At 39.9% G+C, this 18,462-nt stretch overlaps 2 protein-coding genes across 2 annotated transcripts; both read right to left on the reverse strand.

Annotated features, from left to right (window-relative positions):
• Nucleotides 1-1,765: 1,765 nt before the first annotated feature.
• LOC145095000 (uncharacterized) lies at nucleotides 1,766-2,509 on the reverse strand. The gene is made up of 2 exons (XM_079032945.1): nucleotides 1,982-2,509; nucleotides 1,766-1,888 (listed from the first exon to the last, which is right to left on the reverse strand). Exons 1-2 carry the CDS (start codon nucleotides 2,507-2,509, stop codon nucleotides 1,766-1,768), a joined length of 651 nt encoding a protein of 216 aa, XP_078889071.1.
• Nucleotides 2,510-11,290: 8,781 nt separating this feature from the next.
• On the reverse strand, nucleotides 11,291-15,277 carry LOC145091403 (protein HOTHEAD-like). The gene is made up of 5 exons (XM_079029107.1): nucleotides 14,993-15,277; nucleotides 12,852-13,493; nucleotides 12,377-12,768; nucleotides 11,690-12,255; nucleotides 11,291-11,579 (listed from the first exon to the last, which is right to left on the reverse strand). Exons 1-5 carry the CDS (start codon nucleotides 15,099-15,101, stop codon nucleotides 11,525-11,527), a joined length of 1,764 nt encoding a protein of 587 aa, XP_078885233.1. The 5' UTR covers nucleotides 15,102-15,277; the 3' UTR covers nucleotides 11,291-11,524.
• Nucleotides 15,278-18,462: the final 3,185 nt, after the last annotated feature.

Consider the following 18,462-nt stretch of genomic DNA (forward strand, 5'->3'; position numbering starts at 1 on the left):
GATAAAAGCGTCATTAGGAAAGAAGGAATGAAGGTCTTCGAAAAGAGGAAGAGTGCCAAGAAAATAGTACTTCATTGAGTCTAGAAGAGATGATGGTAAATGGTGCTAGAAGTTTCACAAAAGACATTTGGGAGTTTGTGATAATACTCATATTCCATTGAAATGCTTCCAGTGTGGTAAGAGCATTATTACGAGAGGACGAGCTTTCCAGATGACTACCGAGGAAGCTCGAGATAAACTTGATGTTGTGTCACACCCTGACCGGCGGCAGAAGCACAGGGCTATGCAACTTTCGATGTTGGATCACAAAATGTTGAACATACATCGAACAATACATAAACAATATATAACATAGATATCACTTTCATGATGGGAGAAATATTACCTTGAAGAAGACTAGGAATTTAAATACAACTGGTGCCTTGACGTTTAGGCATAATAAATTAATAATACATGATAAGAATAACAAGTTTCAAGTGGTTCCATCGATCAACAGTTGAATGTAGGTCATACATAATTGCAATAAAACAGACATTTGAACAAACGTCTCTACCATAAGGCCTTCATCAAACGAGAAGAGGCAATAAGGTTGAACAAAACATTCTAAGGCTATTTTGTCTTAACTATGTGCTACCATAGCGCATTCATCAATTAATTTTCAATATTAGCATAAAATCTAAAGCACCTAACCACATAACAAGCATATAAGACAACTCTCCTAGAAATTATTCTATCATGTAATTCTGAGCAGATCCGTATCCCTATTGTAGGATGGAATTCACATAGTAACATACTAAAGCATTACATTCATGTATGAGTATTTTAGGAGTTACTTACTTGAGCTTGGATGATTGCATGCATCACACCCATTTCTTTTATAAAAAAACCTTTTAGAAAATATTTATTAATCCTTAGTTTGAGTTCAGATACACCCGAAAGTCTGTCCGAATCCCTCAGACCAAGGCAATGATACCAACTTTTAACGTCCCAAAATAGTAGTTAAAAATATTCATTTTTAAATCAACCAAATCATTCATTCTTTCGTTACTTCCAAAAGACAGTTAAAGTATCGAAAGGTGTTTCAAAGTAACAACAGAGTAATAACAAAATCATAAGTACAAAATCTCCAATGGATGTGATGCAATCATGTCGGACCCTTCCCTTTGGAAATAGATGTACATGAAACATTTAAACATAAAACTGTAAACACAAAGCTTAGTGAGTTCCCAAAAATACCACTTAACATACATAAACTGAGTCTATTTCATCCTCAAGTGAAAGTTATGGGCCAAATCATTGTCTTATAGCATGAGATTGCTAAAGTTTGCATCCTGATCCTCCAGGTTGTTATTGGTCCATTCCTTGAGAAGTATTATTATTTATGTTGCTTCATATACTTTTTGTTCTTCAGTTTTGCCTAGATTTAATACATTATACAAAAAAATAGCTTTTTGCTAACCATGTATTTTGGGAAAAAATGGCGTGTGAATCAGTTTTATCTAACATTACGTAATTGATACAACTCACAATAAATGTTACTGTGTTCTTCGAGTGAACACTGACTCCAGAAACAAAGAGAAGAGAAAACTTGATAAAACCAATGGTAAGATTGGTAATTTCATTCTCACCATAAATACCTATAAAAGAAGATTAACCAATCCTTAAACAAATCCTAAGAAAACGAGAGTAATGCAAAACAACTAATGAAACCAAACAAACTAAATATTATTTTAAATCCTAAACATTCTTATCCATAAATAAGACTCTAGGCCTTATCCATCCCATAATCATGTTGCCAAGTTGGAGCAACAGATCTTCTTCTTGTACGTCTTGGCCCCTCTATGCATGGTTGCGTATCATCCCCTTCTCCTTCAATTAGCACTTTGTCCTGAAGGTGAAAACCAGGATAAGTTAATTTGAACGCATGCAGGTCTTCCCAAGTCACATTTTCCAGTGAACTACCGGTCCACTATACCAGAACCTGGGTAATCGGCTTCCTGCGAGATAATACATTTCTGACCCAACAAATAGACAATGGTTGCTCGATAGGCCTGCCCTCCTCAAAGTCAACAGGTAATGCATGAATTTTCCTAGCGTCGACCTCACCTTCACACCAACGCAACACCGACACATGAAAAACAGGATGAATTCTACTTGTTTCAGGTAAAATTAACCGATACGCCACCTTACCAATGCGTTCACCGACCTCAAAAGGTCCATAAAAACGTTTTGACAACTTGTTAGAGAGTCTTCTAGCAACTGAAATCTGCCGGTAAGGACGTAGCCTAACCGACACCTTGTCTCCCACCGCGAATTCCACCTCACGCCTCTTCCGATTTGCATTTGTCTCCATCCGGTTCCTAGTGACTGCCAAATTTTCCTTGAGCTGACGGATTAACACGGCACGTTCTAGTAACATATCATCAAGTGTTGCCAATTTCGATTTCCCGGGTGCATACAGAATAAGAGACGGAGGTGACTTTCCATATAAAGCTTGATAAGGCGACATGTGTATGCTACTATTCTAACATCCCAAAAATCGAGGCCAAAAATTTCATTTTAAATTAAGTAATTCATAACATAATTTACCAAAAATTTCCAATGTCAAATCAATATATAAAAACCATAACAACGTGTTTGAAAACCATATCATCGAAAGTAATCAAATCCGAGTACAATCCCAGAAAACGCCATGCGGAAATCATGTGTGTGATGCGTTGCTACACCACCAGCTCCTTCCCCTTTGACGAAGAGGTACCTGAAACCACACCCAAAATCTGTAAGCACAAAGCTTAATGAGTTCCCCCATCATACCGCATACCATATAATATTGTCGGTATCTTTCGACCGTTAACTACCATCGGTATCTTTCAATCGGTATCCGCCATCGGTATCTTTCAACCGGTAACTGTCAACGGTATCTTTCAACCGGTAACTACCATCGGTATCTTTCAACCGATAACTGGGGACTATTTCACCCCTACCACTAGCATACAATAGCCAGATATAAACATACAGTCAGGCATATCGGGTACTGACCTACCCATTGGTCCTAACGACCTATGCCAAGGAAAGACTATTCCCTACCACTACCACTAACACAACGTTCATATTACGTAAGCATATCTTATGACCAAGTCACACAACCAAACCAAGATAATTATCACAAAGACAATTACCTACTAAATATCCTTGTTGGTGGGTCGGCATTGTGGCCGTAGACCTACTCCTACAGGAAGGTAACTCACCTCGATGTCGTGTAGCGTCTAAACTGCCCCCGGCGTGAAGATCGGCTCCCCTCGACTCCTTAATCCCTGCACGACAATCCTCAAGTCATCAAACAGAACATATGACCCTAACCAGGGTCAATACCATAACCAGAAAAGGTCAACCTTGGTCCAAGTTAACATCCAGTTGACCTGACTCACCGAGTTGGCCCGCCAACTCGCCGAGTCCACACTCCAGTAATCCGATACATCCTCGACTCTGCTCGTTGAGTCTAGCAAGAACTCGATGGTCTTTTCTTCCTTCAACCTATCGTGACTATCTTCATCCCACTTGCCGAGTTCTTCCTTAAACTCGGCCAGTTCATCTCCCTCATAAGAACATGTCCAGACTATGACTCGCCGAGTTGTAGAACAACTCGTCGAGTCCATCTTCAAAGGTTGGGAGATTGCTTTGGACTCACAGAGTCTGTTCATACACTCGTCGAGTCCTAGGATTCTCAGGTCCTTTTTCGCGTCTAAACATCTACGGGACTTTCCTCCCTTAAACCTGGTCCATTCGCAGAATGGATTTGGTGGTCATTACGCCTCGACTTGCCGAGTCCCAAGAACAACTCGGTGATTCCATCCTTGACCATTACTATGCAGTCGATTTAAATCGGTCTTAACACACCAAAACCATAGACCTGACCTCTTAATGTCCATTTTATACGTAAAGTTCCAAACTTGGTGCACATGCATGAGGTTTTTAGCTCAAAAATCCATAAAAGGTGCTCTATAATGTGCATGGAGCTCTCATGGCCATACAGTTGGCACCTTTATACCATGAGACCCCTCCAATAACTTAGATCTGAAAGTAGAACTCCATGAATCACTTCACAAATCCAGAAATGGCTTAGAAAGCCCTAAATGAACCCAAAATCTAAGCCTTAAAGATGAACAACCAAAAGAAAGACCAAAACATTGGCATTTACCTTGATTGAGCTGAAGATGGAATAAGATCTCCTTGATCTACAAGCCCCAACTCGATTTCCCAAGCTTCCCCCTTCCTTCCAAGCTTCACAACCACCCAAAAGCACCAAAAATGGCCTTAGATCACTCAAAGCGGCTAGGGTTTCGATAAGAGGTGTTCTGGGAGCATAAGGGACAATGGAGGCTGCAATAAGTCGTTTAAATAGGGTGCAAACCCTCGGATTTAGGGTTTCCCTTAAACAGAACCTACTCGCCGAGTAGGTCACTTAAAATGCCCGCGGATCACGACCCTACTCGACGAGTTGGCCCTCCAACTCGTCGAGTTCCATAGAAAATACAGAAATGCTTTAAATTAAATGCATACCGGGAATCAAGTCTTACAACTATGGTAGCTTGAATTATAACAAAATTCAGCCCATCCTAAATATTTAGACCACAGTTTAGGCTAGCCCTACACCATTTCCCGTAGATACTGTTCCAACCCCCGATTAACCACCTCTGTTTGCCCATCCGTCTACGGGTGGTACGCGGTACTATATTTCAACTAAGTACCACTTAATTTGAACAAACTACTCCAGAATTGACTAACCAAAATCGCATCACGATCGGACACCACTGTTTTAGGAAACCCATGATGTTTGACGACGATATCAAAGAATAACTCAGCCACTCGATGAGCATTGTAACTGGTGGGAAGGGCACTGAAATGCGCATACTTAGTGAGTCTATCGCCCACCACAAAAATTACTGTGACCCCTTTAGACATGGGCAGAACCGTGATAAAATCCATCGATACATCCTCCCAAACCCCTTCAGGAATCGATAGGGGTTGAAGAAAACCACCGGGAGCCTGGGTGGAATACTTTATCTGTTGACAAACCAAACAATTTCTCACAAAATCAGCTACCATCTTCTTCATATCCTTCCAATAGAAAATAGGAGATAATCCAACCATCAGTTTTTTTGTACCACAGTTCCCATCACTCTTTGTATCATGAAACTCTTGGAGTAGTGGAAGTTTAAGTTTGGATTGGAGGCCCACATAGTAGCGATCATGATAAATCAACAACCCTTCCTGAACTCGAAACCCCTCCAAGACTTCACCCTGATGTAGTCGTTGAATTAAGGCTGACACCTCCTCAAGAGTTTGGTGTTCTTCCTTAATACTCTCCAATAACCCACTAATAAGTCGACTTAGTGACATGAATGTTGTTGTCTCGAGATCATCCTCACTATACATGCGAGATAAGGCATCCGCAATGATGTTGGTGGCATCGGGTTTGTACTCAATTTCAAAATTAAACCCCATTAGCTTGCAGATATATTGTTGTTGGATAGGAGTTTGGATCACCTGCTGCATTAATTCTTTAATGCTTTTGTAGTCAGTACGTATTAGGGACCACTGCCCGATCAAATACTGCCTCCACTTATACACCGCCTCAACAATGACATACAACTCCTTCTGATAAGCCGCTGCCATCTTCATTCTTGCACCTAATTTCCGACTAAAGAAAAAAATAGGACGACCCTTTTGCAACAAGACAGTTCCTATACCTTCTCCAAACGCATTAGTCTTTTACTTGGTCAGTTTGTAGATGTCTCGGAGGGGGTGGCATCGTCTTTTACTTGGTCAGTTTGTAGTTCGTGGACCTCGTACACACCATAGAATTCGTCACTATCCAACAGGGCTTGCATCTGATGAAATCCAATCTTCTTAAACCGTAGGGCATCATCTCCCTTTAGTATATGCTTTTTGTTGTGGACCAAAAACTCCATAGTTTGGTGTGCATAATCGTGAGTTACTTTGCCCAATTTTTGTAGCCACTAGATCCCAAGTACCACCTCAGCTCCTTGCATCGGAAGTACAAACAAATCAACAGTAATAGTTAATCCCTATAGTTTAAGAGTAACGTGGGCACACACCTGTTCACACATGAATGTTGCCCCACTTCCAATGTACACCTTAAATGGCTTGGTGGGTGAAATTGGTAACTTCAATTGTTCAATCAATGAGGGTTGTACTGTAACACCCAAAATAAGAAAGGTCAAGAAAGGAAACGAAACCCTAAGTTTAAGGGACGACTCGGCGAGTCCAAGGAGGAACTCGGCGAGTCCGAGCGGGATCTGGGTCGAGAAGTAAGTGACCGACTCGGCGAGTCCGAGCGGGATCTGGGTCGAGGAGTAAGTGACCGACTCGACGAGTCGGCCAAGGAGACTCGACGAGTCTGGTCTGTTCGAGGAAAACCCTAAATCCGGGACTTTGTGTGCTATTTAAACTCCTTATTCTCTCCATTAGGGTTCCTTAGAGCCTCCCTCATACAGAATACGAACCCTAAGTCTCCATTGTTGTGCATTCAAGCTTCCAAGCCATTTTTGGGTGATTTGAAGGAAGAAGAAAGAGGGGAATCATTGAAGCTTCAAGGGTTGGCCTTAGATCTGCAGTTTGTGGAACCTTCTGAGTTATTGAAGGTATTAAGTCGTTTCCTTCCTTTAGATCGTCTATGGTTGTGAGATTTGGGGCTTTTTAGCCATGATTGGTTGTCCATTTGAGTTAGAAGCCAGATCTGAAGTTGCTACTTCGAATCTAAGCATATTTTGGACTTGTGAAGCATAAAGTATCTGCCCTTGAGTTGATTATGGAGCCTCTTTGCCTTAAACCCTAGTTTATGGTGTATTTAGCCTAGATCTCCTTCTCTACACGTAAAGTTTGCAACTTTACGTAAGGAATAGGCTTGGGAAGGGTAGATCTATAGTTTGGAGTCCATGCATGACTCAAAAGTCCTCTGCATGTATGAAGAGTTGAATGGACTCGGTGAGTAGCATGAAGGTTAGGAGGAACTCGACGAGTGGGATGAACAACTCGTCGAGTCGGATGCAGATTGCCTTGTACTCGGTGAGTCTATTCTTGGACTCGGCGAGTCAAGTCGTGAAACCCCAAACCCTTCGTGCCATGCGATTATCAGAGTAAAACATTCCCAGGCTGTCAAATCTATGGTGTGTGCCATGCGATCACCCCGAGCTCTTCCTTCCGCTACCAGAAGTACCTGAAACCAAAACTAAAAACTGTAAGTACGAAGCTTAGTGAGTTGCCCACCCTACCACATACCATGCATAACCACATATTGCACATACTGGGCCACACCCGCTATCATGGGCCTCGCCCTCTACCTCGGGCCTCGCCCGCTACAACGGCCCCGCCACCCCAGGCCCCGCCTGACTTCGAGCCCCCGCTCGGATACATATCTATTTCACTTAGGCCTCGCCTGTCAAAGGGCCTCGCCCACTAACATATAATAGCACATAAACATATCACAACACATAAGCTAAACACATACTAACGGATCCTGTCCTAAGGCCTCGCCTGTCCCTGGGCCTCGCCCTTGTCCTGCTATGGATGAGTCATGGAACCCGGTCCATACTCTTGCTGATAGTGAGATACGGGTCTAGCCCACACTCACTCTTTCCCTAACTTGGGCCTCGCCCCTGATCTGTTGCTAATGAGATGTGGAACACCATCGACACTCTGCTATTGGTGAGATATGGGACCCCGCCCACACTCACCTCCCTACCAGGCACATACAAGTATCACACAGACAACAAGTTAGAACCCAGATCTGAAGTTGCTACTTCGGATCTAAGCATATTTTGGACTTGTGAAGCATAAAGTATCTGCCCTTGAGTTGATTATGGAGCCTCTTTTCCTTAAACCCTAGTTTATGGTGTATTTAGCCAAGATCTCCTTCTCTACACGTAAAGTATGCAACTTTACGTGAGGAATAGGCTTGGGAAGGGTAGTTCTATAGTTTGGAGTCCATGCATGACTCAAAAGTCCTCTGCATGTATGAAGAGCTGAATGGACTCGGCGAGTCCTTTGAGTGGACTCGGCGAGTAGCATGAAGGTTAGGAGGAACTCGACGAGTGGGATGAACAACTCATCGAGTCGGATGAAGATTGCCTTGTACTCGGCGAGTCTGTTCTTGGACTCGGCGAGTCAAGTCGCGAAACCCCAAACCCTTCGAGTTGAGACTCGAATCAGTGAGTCGAGTGGAGACTCAGTGAGTCGGGCAGGTCAGGACTCGGAAATCGGTAGACTCGGCGAGTCGAGCCGCGAATGAAAGGACTCTAAGCTTATGAACTCGGCGAGTAGGGTTGACCTGGGAGGTTGACTTTGACCAGGACTTTGACTTTGACCGGAGTTGACTTGGTTGACTTTCGGGGGTCAGTTAGACTAAGTGTTGCATGGATATTGGTAGCCCGGGGAGCTAGCGGAGCAGAAGTTCGGAGAGTTTCCGGGCAGCAGCTAGTGGGATCATCAGTGAGTTCAGCCAGTGCAGGTGAGTTTCCCTTTGTGTGAATGGGTCTACGGCCACAATGCCGGCCCATGTAGTTATGAGTAGAAGACCCGGGGGTTAGCCCTAGGCGCCGTATGCTAGTATGATATTCAGGACGAGGTCTAATGATAGCGGGCGGGTGCCCAAGGAATGGTTTATGTGATAGTTATACTTGTTGTCCGTGTGATACTTGTATGTGCCTGTTAGGGAGGTGAGTGTGGGCGGGGTCCCGTATCTCACCAATAGCAGAGTGTGGATGGTGTTCCACATCTCATTAGCAACAGATCAGGGGCGAGGCCCAAGTTAGGGAAAGAGTGAGTGTGGGCTGGGCCCGTATCTCACTATCAGCAAGAGTATGGACGGGGTTCCATGACTCATCCGTAGCAGGACAAGGGCGAGCCCTAGGGACAGGCGAGGCCTTAGGACAGGATCCGTTAGTATGTGTTTAGCTTATGCGTTACGATATGTTTATGTGCTATTATATGTTAGTGGGCGAGGCCCTGTGATAGGCGAGGCCTAAGTGAAACAGATCTGTATCCGAGCGGGGCTCGAAGCCAGGCGGGGCCTAGGGTGGCAGGGCCGTTGTAGCGGGCGAGGCCCGAGGTAGAGGGTGAGGCCCAGGATAGCGGGTGTGGCCCAGTATGTGCAGTATGTGGTTATGCATGGTATGTGGTATGGTGGGGAACTCACTAAGCTTCGTGCTTATGGTTTTCAGTTTTGGTTTCAGGTACTTCTAGTAGCGGAAGGAAGAGCTCGGGGTGATCGCTTGGCACACACCATAGATTTGACAGCGTGGGAATGTTTTACTCTGATAATGAACATGTGTTTTGGAAATTAATACTCTGATTATGTTTTGGATTGATGATTTTGCTTTAAGTAATGTTTATTAAAAAGAAATTTTTAGTCTTGAATTTTGGGACGTTACATGTACAAAGTTATGCGTGTTGCCATTATCAATCATTACGTGTACCCCGGTTGAAGATATTGTGCCCCATAATTGTAGGGAACGAGGGTTTCCATGCCCAACCAACGAGTTTAAAATCAATACGTCGCCCGTCTCAATCGAATTGCTTGGCTCCATTGTCGTCTCAATCGAATCGCCTGGTCCTGTATCCAGGTGCTCTTCTTCGGACGACATCATTAGCATAAATTTCCCCGGGCATTTGTGACCCTTCGCCCATTTGCTATCACAATTGAAGCATAACCCTTTGTTCATACGTTCTTGTCTTTCGGCAGCTGAAATCCATTTAATCGGCAGTGGTTGCGGTGTACTTCCAATTGGTTTGGAGGCGGGGGCGGTAATAACGCTTGTCGTGATGATTCGCCTGTTGCTGGATAGGAGCGGGCAGGTTGCGCCTGCTGTCTGGTCCATGTGTTGTAGTTGGATGAACTGGGCTTAGCTGGTGTAGAAGTGGCCCATTGGTCGCTGAAACGAGCCTCGATAATGCGGGCTCGTGCAAAAGCATCATCTAGGGTGGTTGGTCGGGAGACCAGCAATTCTCTTTGAATAGTAGGTTTTAGGCCCGATATGTAAAATGAGATGAGTAGGGTTTCTGAATCGTCCGTGACCCGATTCATGAGTTTTTCAAATTCTCCCTGATAGTGTGCCACCGTGTCGGTTTGTAGGAGTTTAGAAAGTGCTTCTTGCGGGTCTTCGTACTTCGAGGGACCGAATTGATTCCATACACTTGCAATGAATTCGTCCCATGTTGTAATGAGGTTATTCTGAGTCATCCAACGAAACCATTCTGATGTGTCACCTTCTAAGTTGAACCCAATAATTTGAAGACGTTGTTCGTTTGTAGTCGCATGGAGAGCAAAGTACTCGTTAATGGCAAAAATCCAACTTTCTCGGTCTGATCCCTTAAACTTGGGTACATCCAGACGCATAGAGCGGGGAATCCCGTCTTGTCCACCTCCACCATTGTAATTGTGGTCGTTGCCATTGCGATTACCAGTCAATACCAAGGTGCGAGTTTGTTGCAATTCATGTGTCAAGTTTTGGATCTGCTGGGTAAAAGAACGTTCTTGTTCTTTTAACAACAAACAGATGGCGGTTTCGTCCATTGGCAATGAAAGCACCAATTGATACAACTCACAATAATTCTTACTGTGTTCTTCGAGTGAACATTGACTCCAGAAACAAAGAGAAGAGAAAACTTGATAAATCCAATCGTAAGATTGGTAATTTCATTCTCACCATAAATACTTATAAAAGAAGATTATCCGATCCTTAAACAAAGCCCAAGAAAACGAGAATAATGCAAAACAACCAATGAAACCAAACAGACTAAATATTATTTTAAATCCTCAACATCCTTATCCATACATAAGACTCTAGGCCTTATCCATCACATAATCCTGTTGCCAAGTTGGAACAACATATCTTCTTCCTGAAATTCTTGGCCCCTCTATGCATGGCTACGTATCAATAATTTAAACTTTAATATTAATAAAAAGTGATAACATATTTTCATAACAAGGTTAGAGAATTTATTGAGTTATTATTGTATTTAAATATATTATTTAAAATGTTTTATATTAATTTTGACCAAGTCAATAAAAATAGTTATGACAACGTCATTTTCTCCTTTCTTCAGTGATGCTAATGTGATAGCAATACATACAATTTGACATATAAGTCACATTTCAATGGTATGGATATATTTGAATTCTCATAATTAATGAAATTGTGAACATGACCCAAAAGATTTCACACACGATTTGATGTAAACTATAAATATAATATTTTTGAGACGTTACTTGACCAAATGGACCCTTTGATGTTAAGAAAGGACATGATGCAACCTAATCATCATAAATGCTATATGTATTTTAGGTCATTAACTCAGTAATACAAATATTTAAACGAAAAGAAAAACAATGATTGATCAACACTGAATGCTTATTTCTAACATCATTCCCCCAAAAAACTAAACAAACTGAGTTTGAAAAAAAAGTAATAATCACACGATATAAATGGTATGGATAATGGTATCAATTGGGTCTAACGGTTGCAAGTCTCTCACGCAATAACTTAACCCCCATGTACCTACAAATCATAAGCAACCATAACATACACATGTCAACACAATCTCCATGTCTCAATTATAAAATATATAAAGATACTAAAGTAGTTATAAGTTATTGTTTGTTAGATACCTTCCTAACATCATAACAGTTGCTTGAGGATTAGTTCCTGGGGAATTGCGAAAGGTTGAGCCATCGATGACCCTAAGAGCATCTATGCCAATAACTTTATAATCACGATCCACCACTCTATCAAGCTCACACCCTCCATGGTAATGCCATATAGTCATCACAGTGTCCTTACAAAACTGTTCTAAAGATCTTGATGCGTTTGCATGTTTAGGCAATAGATTAACCGGTGAACTAGCAGTCATGTTGAGAAGATTTATTATAGACAGAGAATCAACTTTAAATGGTGAAAATGCCTTTGATTCGATTACACTCTCGATGATCTTGATCCCATCCACACATCTTTGTAAGTCCCGAGGGTCTTTAAAGTAGTTGAATGTAACTGATGGGTTCACATTTGGGTCTCGAGACCTAATCTCAAGATGACCCGTGGATATTGGGCCAACGATCTTCTCCAGGATAAACCCACCCACAAAAGCACTTTGTGGGAGCGCTTTCATGTCCTCAACTGCCTTGTCTATCGCCTTTTGTGTTCTTTGTTTTGGAGGCACAGTCGATAGTTGTCCAATCTAATAACAAGAAAGAAATAACCATAAATTTCATGGGCTTCAAGCCTAGATGTATATGGGCTTTACCTAGGCCTAATGTGTATATAGTTTTTAAATGAGGCCCAACTGCAGAGATTTGTACCTTGGGAGAAAACATTCCATAATCTAGAGTTCGAGCTCCACCTGCAAAGTTTTCACCACAAGCAGACTCGATATAGGTTCCATTGCGAGTGATACCCACGATTTGGATCAAAGACACCTCCACGGGTTGAGGAGAGGGGACAAAAACCGCATTCATCGGGTTATCGGACATTCCTAGGCCCACCATGGGCTGCTCCAAAACCATAGTTATGTTATGGGCCTTAAGTTGTCTTCTTGGGCCAACACCACTTAACATTAGAAGTTGTGGGCTTCCCAGTGACCCAGACGACACTAAGATTTCATTGGTTGATCCTCTCTTTAAGTAAGCCCGGTGGTCGACCCCATTTGCATCTTTGAAGATCACTCCATGGGCCCTTGGTTTTTGTATTCCTCCTGTGAAATTACAAGAAAGGACATCACAGTTCACAGATATAAATGTACAAGTTTTGATTCATAAAAAACAATCACACACGCACCTAGCCTCGTGAATAGTATTTTATTAACTGGTGCATACAGCAACACCGTGAGTCCACTTGAGTTCGCATACCGGAGTAAATCAGCCGCCGTATGACGGTGGCCGTTTGGATCAAAAATCGTGCCACCAACTTTTGTACCGTACATGTGCTCGTAGGTAAACCCATTATAAGGTTGTACTCCGGCCTCCACCAAACCATCCCTCACCGCTGCCTGCCACTGCCTCACCGGCGGCTGAAACGCCACCACATCCTCCACCCACTTGTACGACGCATTGACCAATCTTGCATCCCAACCTGAAAGCCGAATGTAATCTGCACCGGCACGGGTGTAAAAACCGGCGTTCAAGCAGCTTCCGCCACCTAGCACACGGGCTCGAGCATTGACGACGCCGTCAGTGGAGACAAAACGTTGGGAGGGAGAAGAAGGGGAAAGGTCGGATAGGGCGGCTCCGAAGGCGGCTAAATCGGTGATGTTGTCGTTTCCGTATGGGGAGCCACCTCGTTCGAGGAGAAGGACGGAGGAGTTCTGGGAAAGAGTAGCGGCTAATGGACAGCCGGCGGTGCCGCCACCAACTATTATGTAATCGTAGTATGAGACTATTGGAGCTGTTGTTGCTTGGTGCATGAAGCTGTACCCTGGATCTGTGAGAGAGATTAATGTGTTGTAAATCAGCACTTTCTATAAGGTTATTTTTGTCCAAAAGAAGAAGAAATATGTAGCCATATAAACTTTACCTTTTTTTAACTATGTTGTTCTAAAACTTTTCCACTCTACACATAAAATCGCAATATATATAACCTATTATAAATTATGCATCATCCCATGCATTGTTTAAAAAATTGTAATTGACTTTAAATGTCCTAATGCTCTTTATACTTTATAGATATAACAATAAAGAAAACTTATGGATTATAATTAGATTTATCAATTTTAAGTCGGGTTTATTCAAGGGAAAAAAACTATAAAAAAAAATGTTTGAAAATTTATCGATTTTTTAAATAATTCAAAATGTAGATTCTCGATTTATCTTGTAACATGAGGATCCAAGATTTTTTATTTGAAAATCTTACTAAATTTTTGCTGTCTATATTTTAAAGTATTTATGTAAACACTACTTATGTAGCAGCTGTTATTATATATCCGTCTCTATTATATTTATGACATGCAGTTTTGATATCCAAATAATAATCAATCGCACTTTTTTTGTTTAATACATATGAAAAAAAAAAGATTGACTAAAAATCGAACAGTATACGGTATACCTATATATATATATATATATATATATATATATATATATATATATATATATATATATATATATATATATATATATATATATATATATATATATATATTTAAAATATTATGATTTTTTTGGTATAAAAGCTGACCTTATATAAATGAAACATCAATACTATTATGCCGTGAATAGTTGGGCTGTTATTATTATATATGTTTTTAAAAATAATATTACGTGCACTGGCATGGAGTGCAGTTTTAAGTAATATTTTAACGAAATGATACAATATTAATATTTTTGTTTTGCCAATTTAGATAACGGTTAGCCTGTTAAAATGACGAGGATTACCAGGTAACCCATAGATATGCAATTACTAAGTTCCAATATTTTTTATTTAGTTCTATTGTAAAGCTGCTTGAGTTAGATTAATGTGCCATATATTGTATCTTCTAGTTTTATAAACGTAAAATACAATATAATAAAGAAAATCCAGGATATATAAAGATAATACACTAAAATACTACATGAACTCATCTATTTAAGCGGTTAGTACGTTTTCATTAAATAGAAAAAAGGCATGACAGTTAGAAATAAATAAAAAGCGGGCCCTTTTAATTAATCATAATATACTTTAATATTTATTTTATGTTTATAAAATGCTCTCTGTTTTGAACTAAAATTCACATAAAAAATTATAAACGTTTGACTTGATATATAATTTTAGTTATATCCAAAACTAATATTATGCCACGAAATAAAATATGAACAGTCTTAAGTATAACTTAGTACATTCAAAAATACGTAAAACTTTACAGAAAATGTTACAAGTTTAATAAGATATTTTGAATTCCTGAGATATACAGTGACAAAAAGGATTAAATGGAACTGGAATCGAACCTGTTTGAGCAAATGAAACTCCATGAAACAGTAGAGCAGCAGCAGCCAAAATTGTAAACCACCCTGAAAACACCATGACTGAAGTGAGTTTATTATGTGTTGAGAGCATGCAGAAGGATGATGGGGAAAGTAGGGTCTTTATGGAGTAGAAGCCAACAATATTGACGGCTTTAATATAGCAAAAATTCAACGAAACTCTTCAGTACAAAGCAATTTCTTGAATTTTATAGTCGAATCTTTTTCGCCCACATCTTATTTGCAATCTTAAACACTCCAAAAACTCTGGGTGTTAGCTCCGAAATTTTCAACAGAATTCAAGAAATGTGACAAGCAACTTATAAGATTTAGTCTAAACGATATTACATATATGGTCCTTTGTGGTTGGTTGAAAATACCACTGTAAGTCTTCCACTGATTTCTTTTAACATAGATCCCTACAGTTTCATTTTCTTTGCAAGGGTAGTCATTTTACTACCACCGTTCAAAATCAGATGGTAAATAGTTTTAAATGACCATCGTACCTTTTGTCATTTTCTTATATGTGTCATTCAAATTTTTATGTCTTTTATACAAGTATTTTAGAATTTCTTTTTTGTTGTTATAAAATAATTTGAATTAATCTAAATCACAAATAAGACAACAATCAAAATCCAACTCTAGGTTTAATTTGAAGATCCAACTCTAGGTTCAAATGAATTCATGGATTTGAATACAAATCTACCGTTGTGGGTGAAGCTTTTAGCAAGGTTTTATTAGTGAGTTGAGAGCTATCAACGATGTTGGGATGATGGGCTGCTTACCTTTGGGTTCAAATGAATTCATGGATTTGAATACAAATCTACCATTGGGAGTGAAGCTTCATGGAGGGTATGTTAGTAGGGACAACATTATTATTAGCGAGTTGTCCATGAGGAGAGCTACCAAGTTATTTACTTTGGCCTCCATGTGATGGCATGAAGCCAATGACAAGTTTATTTCCTATTGACATTGTGATGCCTTCATTAGGGGTGCAACCTATTTGAGAGACTGTTAGTAGGGACAACGGTTGTATTGGCGAGTTGTCCATGAGGAGAGCTACCCACGTTGTTGAGATGATGCGGCTGCTTCCGCAGTTACGCGACCCACAAAGTGAGCTTCTTCTGCTTAAATCTTAGATGGGTATTGCAAAACTTTTCTTTGGCTTGAGGACATGTCAATCAGTGTATATGAAGGAGAGGTTGCTTTGTCTTTCGAAAAAGGGTTACACAAGTCGATTGAGGACTTAGTGTTTTGTGGAGGTCCCTTCTTCGGAGACATCCAGTGGCGACTTGCTTCTTTACCATTCGGTTTGGTGGTTTGGGGTTGTACTTTGTTGTAGAGGCTTCTTCCTACGCTTTAGTGGCCTCAAGAGCCCAATATTGGGTGTTACAAGACCACATCTTACGACATGATGACATATATGATATGGATTCTAACTATGTTTCTGATTGGATTTCGTGATACGATCCCAAGTTTCGATGTCATCGATTTTTCTACTAAGGACAACGCCCGCTAAAACCCAACATGCATTAGCGAATGCCCTTTTTAGCAAAACTATCAAGGACATGGAAATAGACCTTGATATGTCCGATTGTTGAGTGTCTAAAAGCACGAAACATGCAACATATTTCCCTATAATTTGTGTGACATTTCCAATTTTCACGGCCAAATAAAACATTTTTTTATATGTTTATTTAAACAGAGTATTCTGTTGTAGAATATAATAGTGCGAAAGTTGTCCCAAAACAATTTTCTTCAAAGATAAATTAGAGTCAAAACATTTTTAAGAAACTTTTTAATACTAAAAACCTTGGATGTTAATGTTGATACAAAAACATAAGTATAAACTAGTTATTACAGACCTCACAACTGTTTATTATACTAATAGCCTTAAGCTCTTTAAATCTATCAACATATATCATTATCCATGTATTTCTATATCGCTACCTGTGATATAAAGAAACGAAATGGGTCAGACTTGAGAGTCTGATGGACATATAGGGTTTTCAACCCACAATAATATAATTAAAATCTTTTAAATATATACACCATATAATTAACCTGATTACCCATTCTTGTTATTCTCACTCCTTGATCTTAATATGATGATCTCAAGGGACCTATGCAATGAGTAAACAATACTAATTGGGGGTTCCTTAGCAATATAAGGAAACCATGGGATGATAAAGTACATCAAATGAACGCATAATTCATTAACACCTACAGATTACGAGTATGTTAATGTTCTATTGGACTGTATAAAATAGTCTGTGTTCGTCATCTATACTCTAATACATAACTTTTTCATCAGTACTATAGTAGGCACAACCTCACATTATTATTTTATCTTTCACGTCTAGTACTATAATAGGCACGACCTCACATTATTATTTTATCTTTCATGTCTATGTTCTACCCAATATAAATTAAGTATGATAAAATAAGTAAAGCAATATATTAACAAAATCTAGTTTAAATCAAGTATAATCATGTCTAGCACAAGTATCATAAATATAAAGAATAAGCATATATAACATTTAACCAGTTAGATACTTTGTATTTATGTGTAAGATGAAAGTAACTATGCACTCATATGTTTTATGGTGGAAGACTTTTAGTTAAATCTGTGCTCCAAATACTCTTCAATTTTTTCTTTTAAAAGAACCTAGATATAAATATTACTATATTCAGTCATCGTTTATATTATTCACGGTTATAATTATAGTTTCTTAGATTTATCAATAATTGCAAACAAAAAACTGACTTATGGCTGATAAGAAACAACAGTGTAAGATCGTATCGGAGGTAGGATCCATTTGAGATATAAAGATATACTGGTTGGAAAATCAACTTTAAACACTTCACTGATCTTGTTGTGTCTTTATTCCCGTAAGTAGATCGATCAGTATAATGACTGGTATTATTGATAAATCTTATTTATAAGTTCATAATAACAATTATAAACATAAATATAAGTTATACTTAAAGCATGGTAAGCATAACTCAACTTACAGGTTGTTTAGCGGAAAAATGGACATTGCACAGGAAGAACTTAGAAACCAAAAACTCTATTTCTTCGGTCTCTCTAGTGCTCTAGAGTTTTGATACCAACACATAAGAAGTACTAGAACTAGGATTCGAAGGTTCGGAAGAGTTTGGGAGAGATTGTGAGAGAATTGAGCACCAAACAAGCTGGAAATTGGGTCTATTTATATAGGGTTATTATAGGGTGCGTCGCGTCCCTGCCATGTGTCGCAATCTGAGGCCTTTTCATTGGGAGGAAGGGTGAAGCAGGATTGTGACATGTGTCGCCCTCTGGTGGTGCCATGGGTCGCTCATCCAATGACTCGAATTTATTATTTTTCTAAAATTCAACTTTCGCATACGTGTTTCGTTTCCGACAGTCTGTATATCCCATCGTAGCTATCGATGAGTACTACAACTTTCATTTA

This window comes from Lactuca serriola, chromosome 3 (assembly GCF_051521515.1).
Source record: "Lactuca serriola cultivar US96UC23 chromosome 3, Lser_US96UC23_V15, whole genome shotgun sequence".
In the NCBI taxonomy this organism is placed as follows: domain Eukaryota; kingdom Viridiplantae; phylum Streptophyta; class Magnoliopsida; order Asterales; family Asteraceae; genus Lactuca; species Lactuca serriola.

Coding starts and splice junctions, on each gene's coding strand:
- LOC145095000 (XM_079032945.1), bottom strand. CDS start 2,509: ATGTCGCCTTATCAAGCTTTATATGGAAAGTCACCTCCGTCTCTTATT. Junction 1,889..1,981: donor GCAGGAAGCCGATTACCCAG/GTTCTGGTATAG, acceptor TTTCACCTTCAG/GACAAAGTGCTAATTGAAGG.
- LOC145091403 (XM_079029107.1), bottom strand. CDS start 15,101: ATGCTCTCAACACATAATAAACTCACTTCAGTCATGGTGTTTTCAGGG. Junction 12,256..12,376: donor ATGGAATGTTTTCTCCCAAG/GTACAAATCTCT, acceptor TCTTGTTATTAG/ATTGGACAACTATCGACTGT. Junction 11,580..11,689: donor ACTGTTATGATGTTAGGAAG/GTATCTAACAAA, acceptor TATGATTTGTAG/GTACATGGGGGTTAAGTTAT.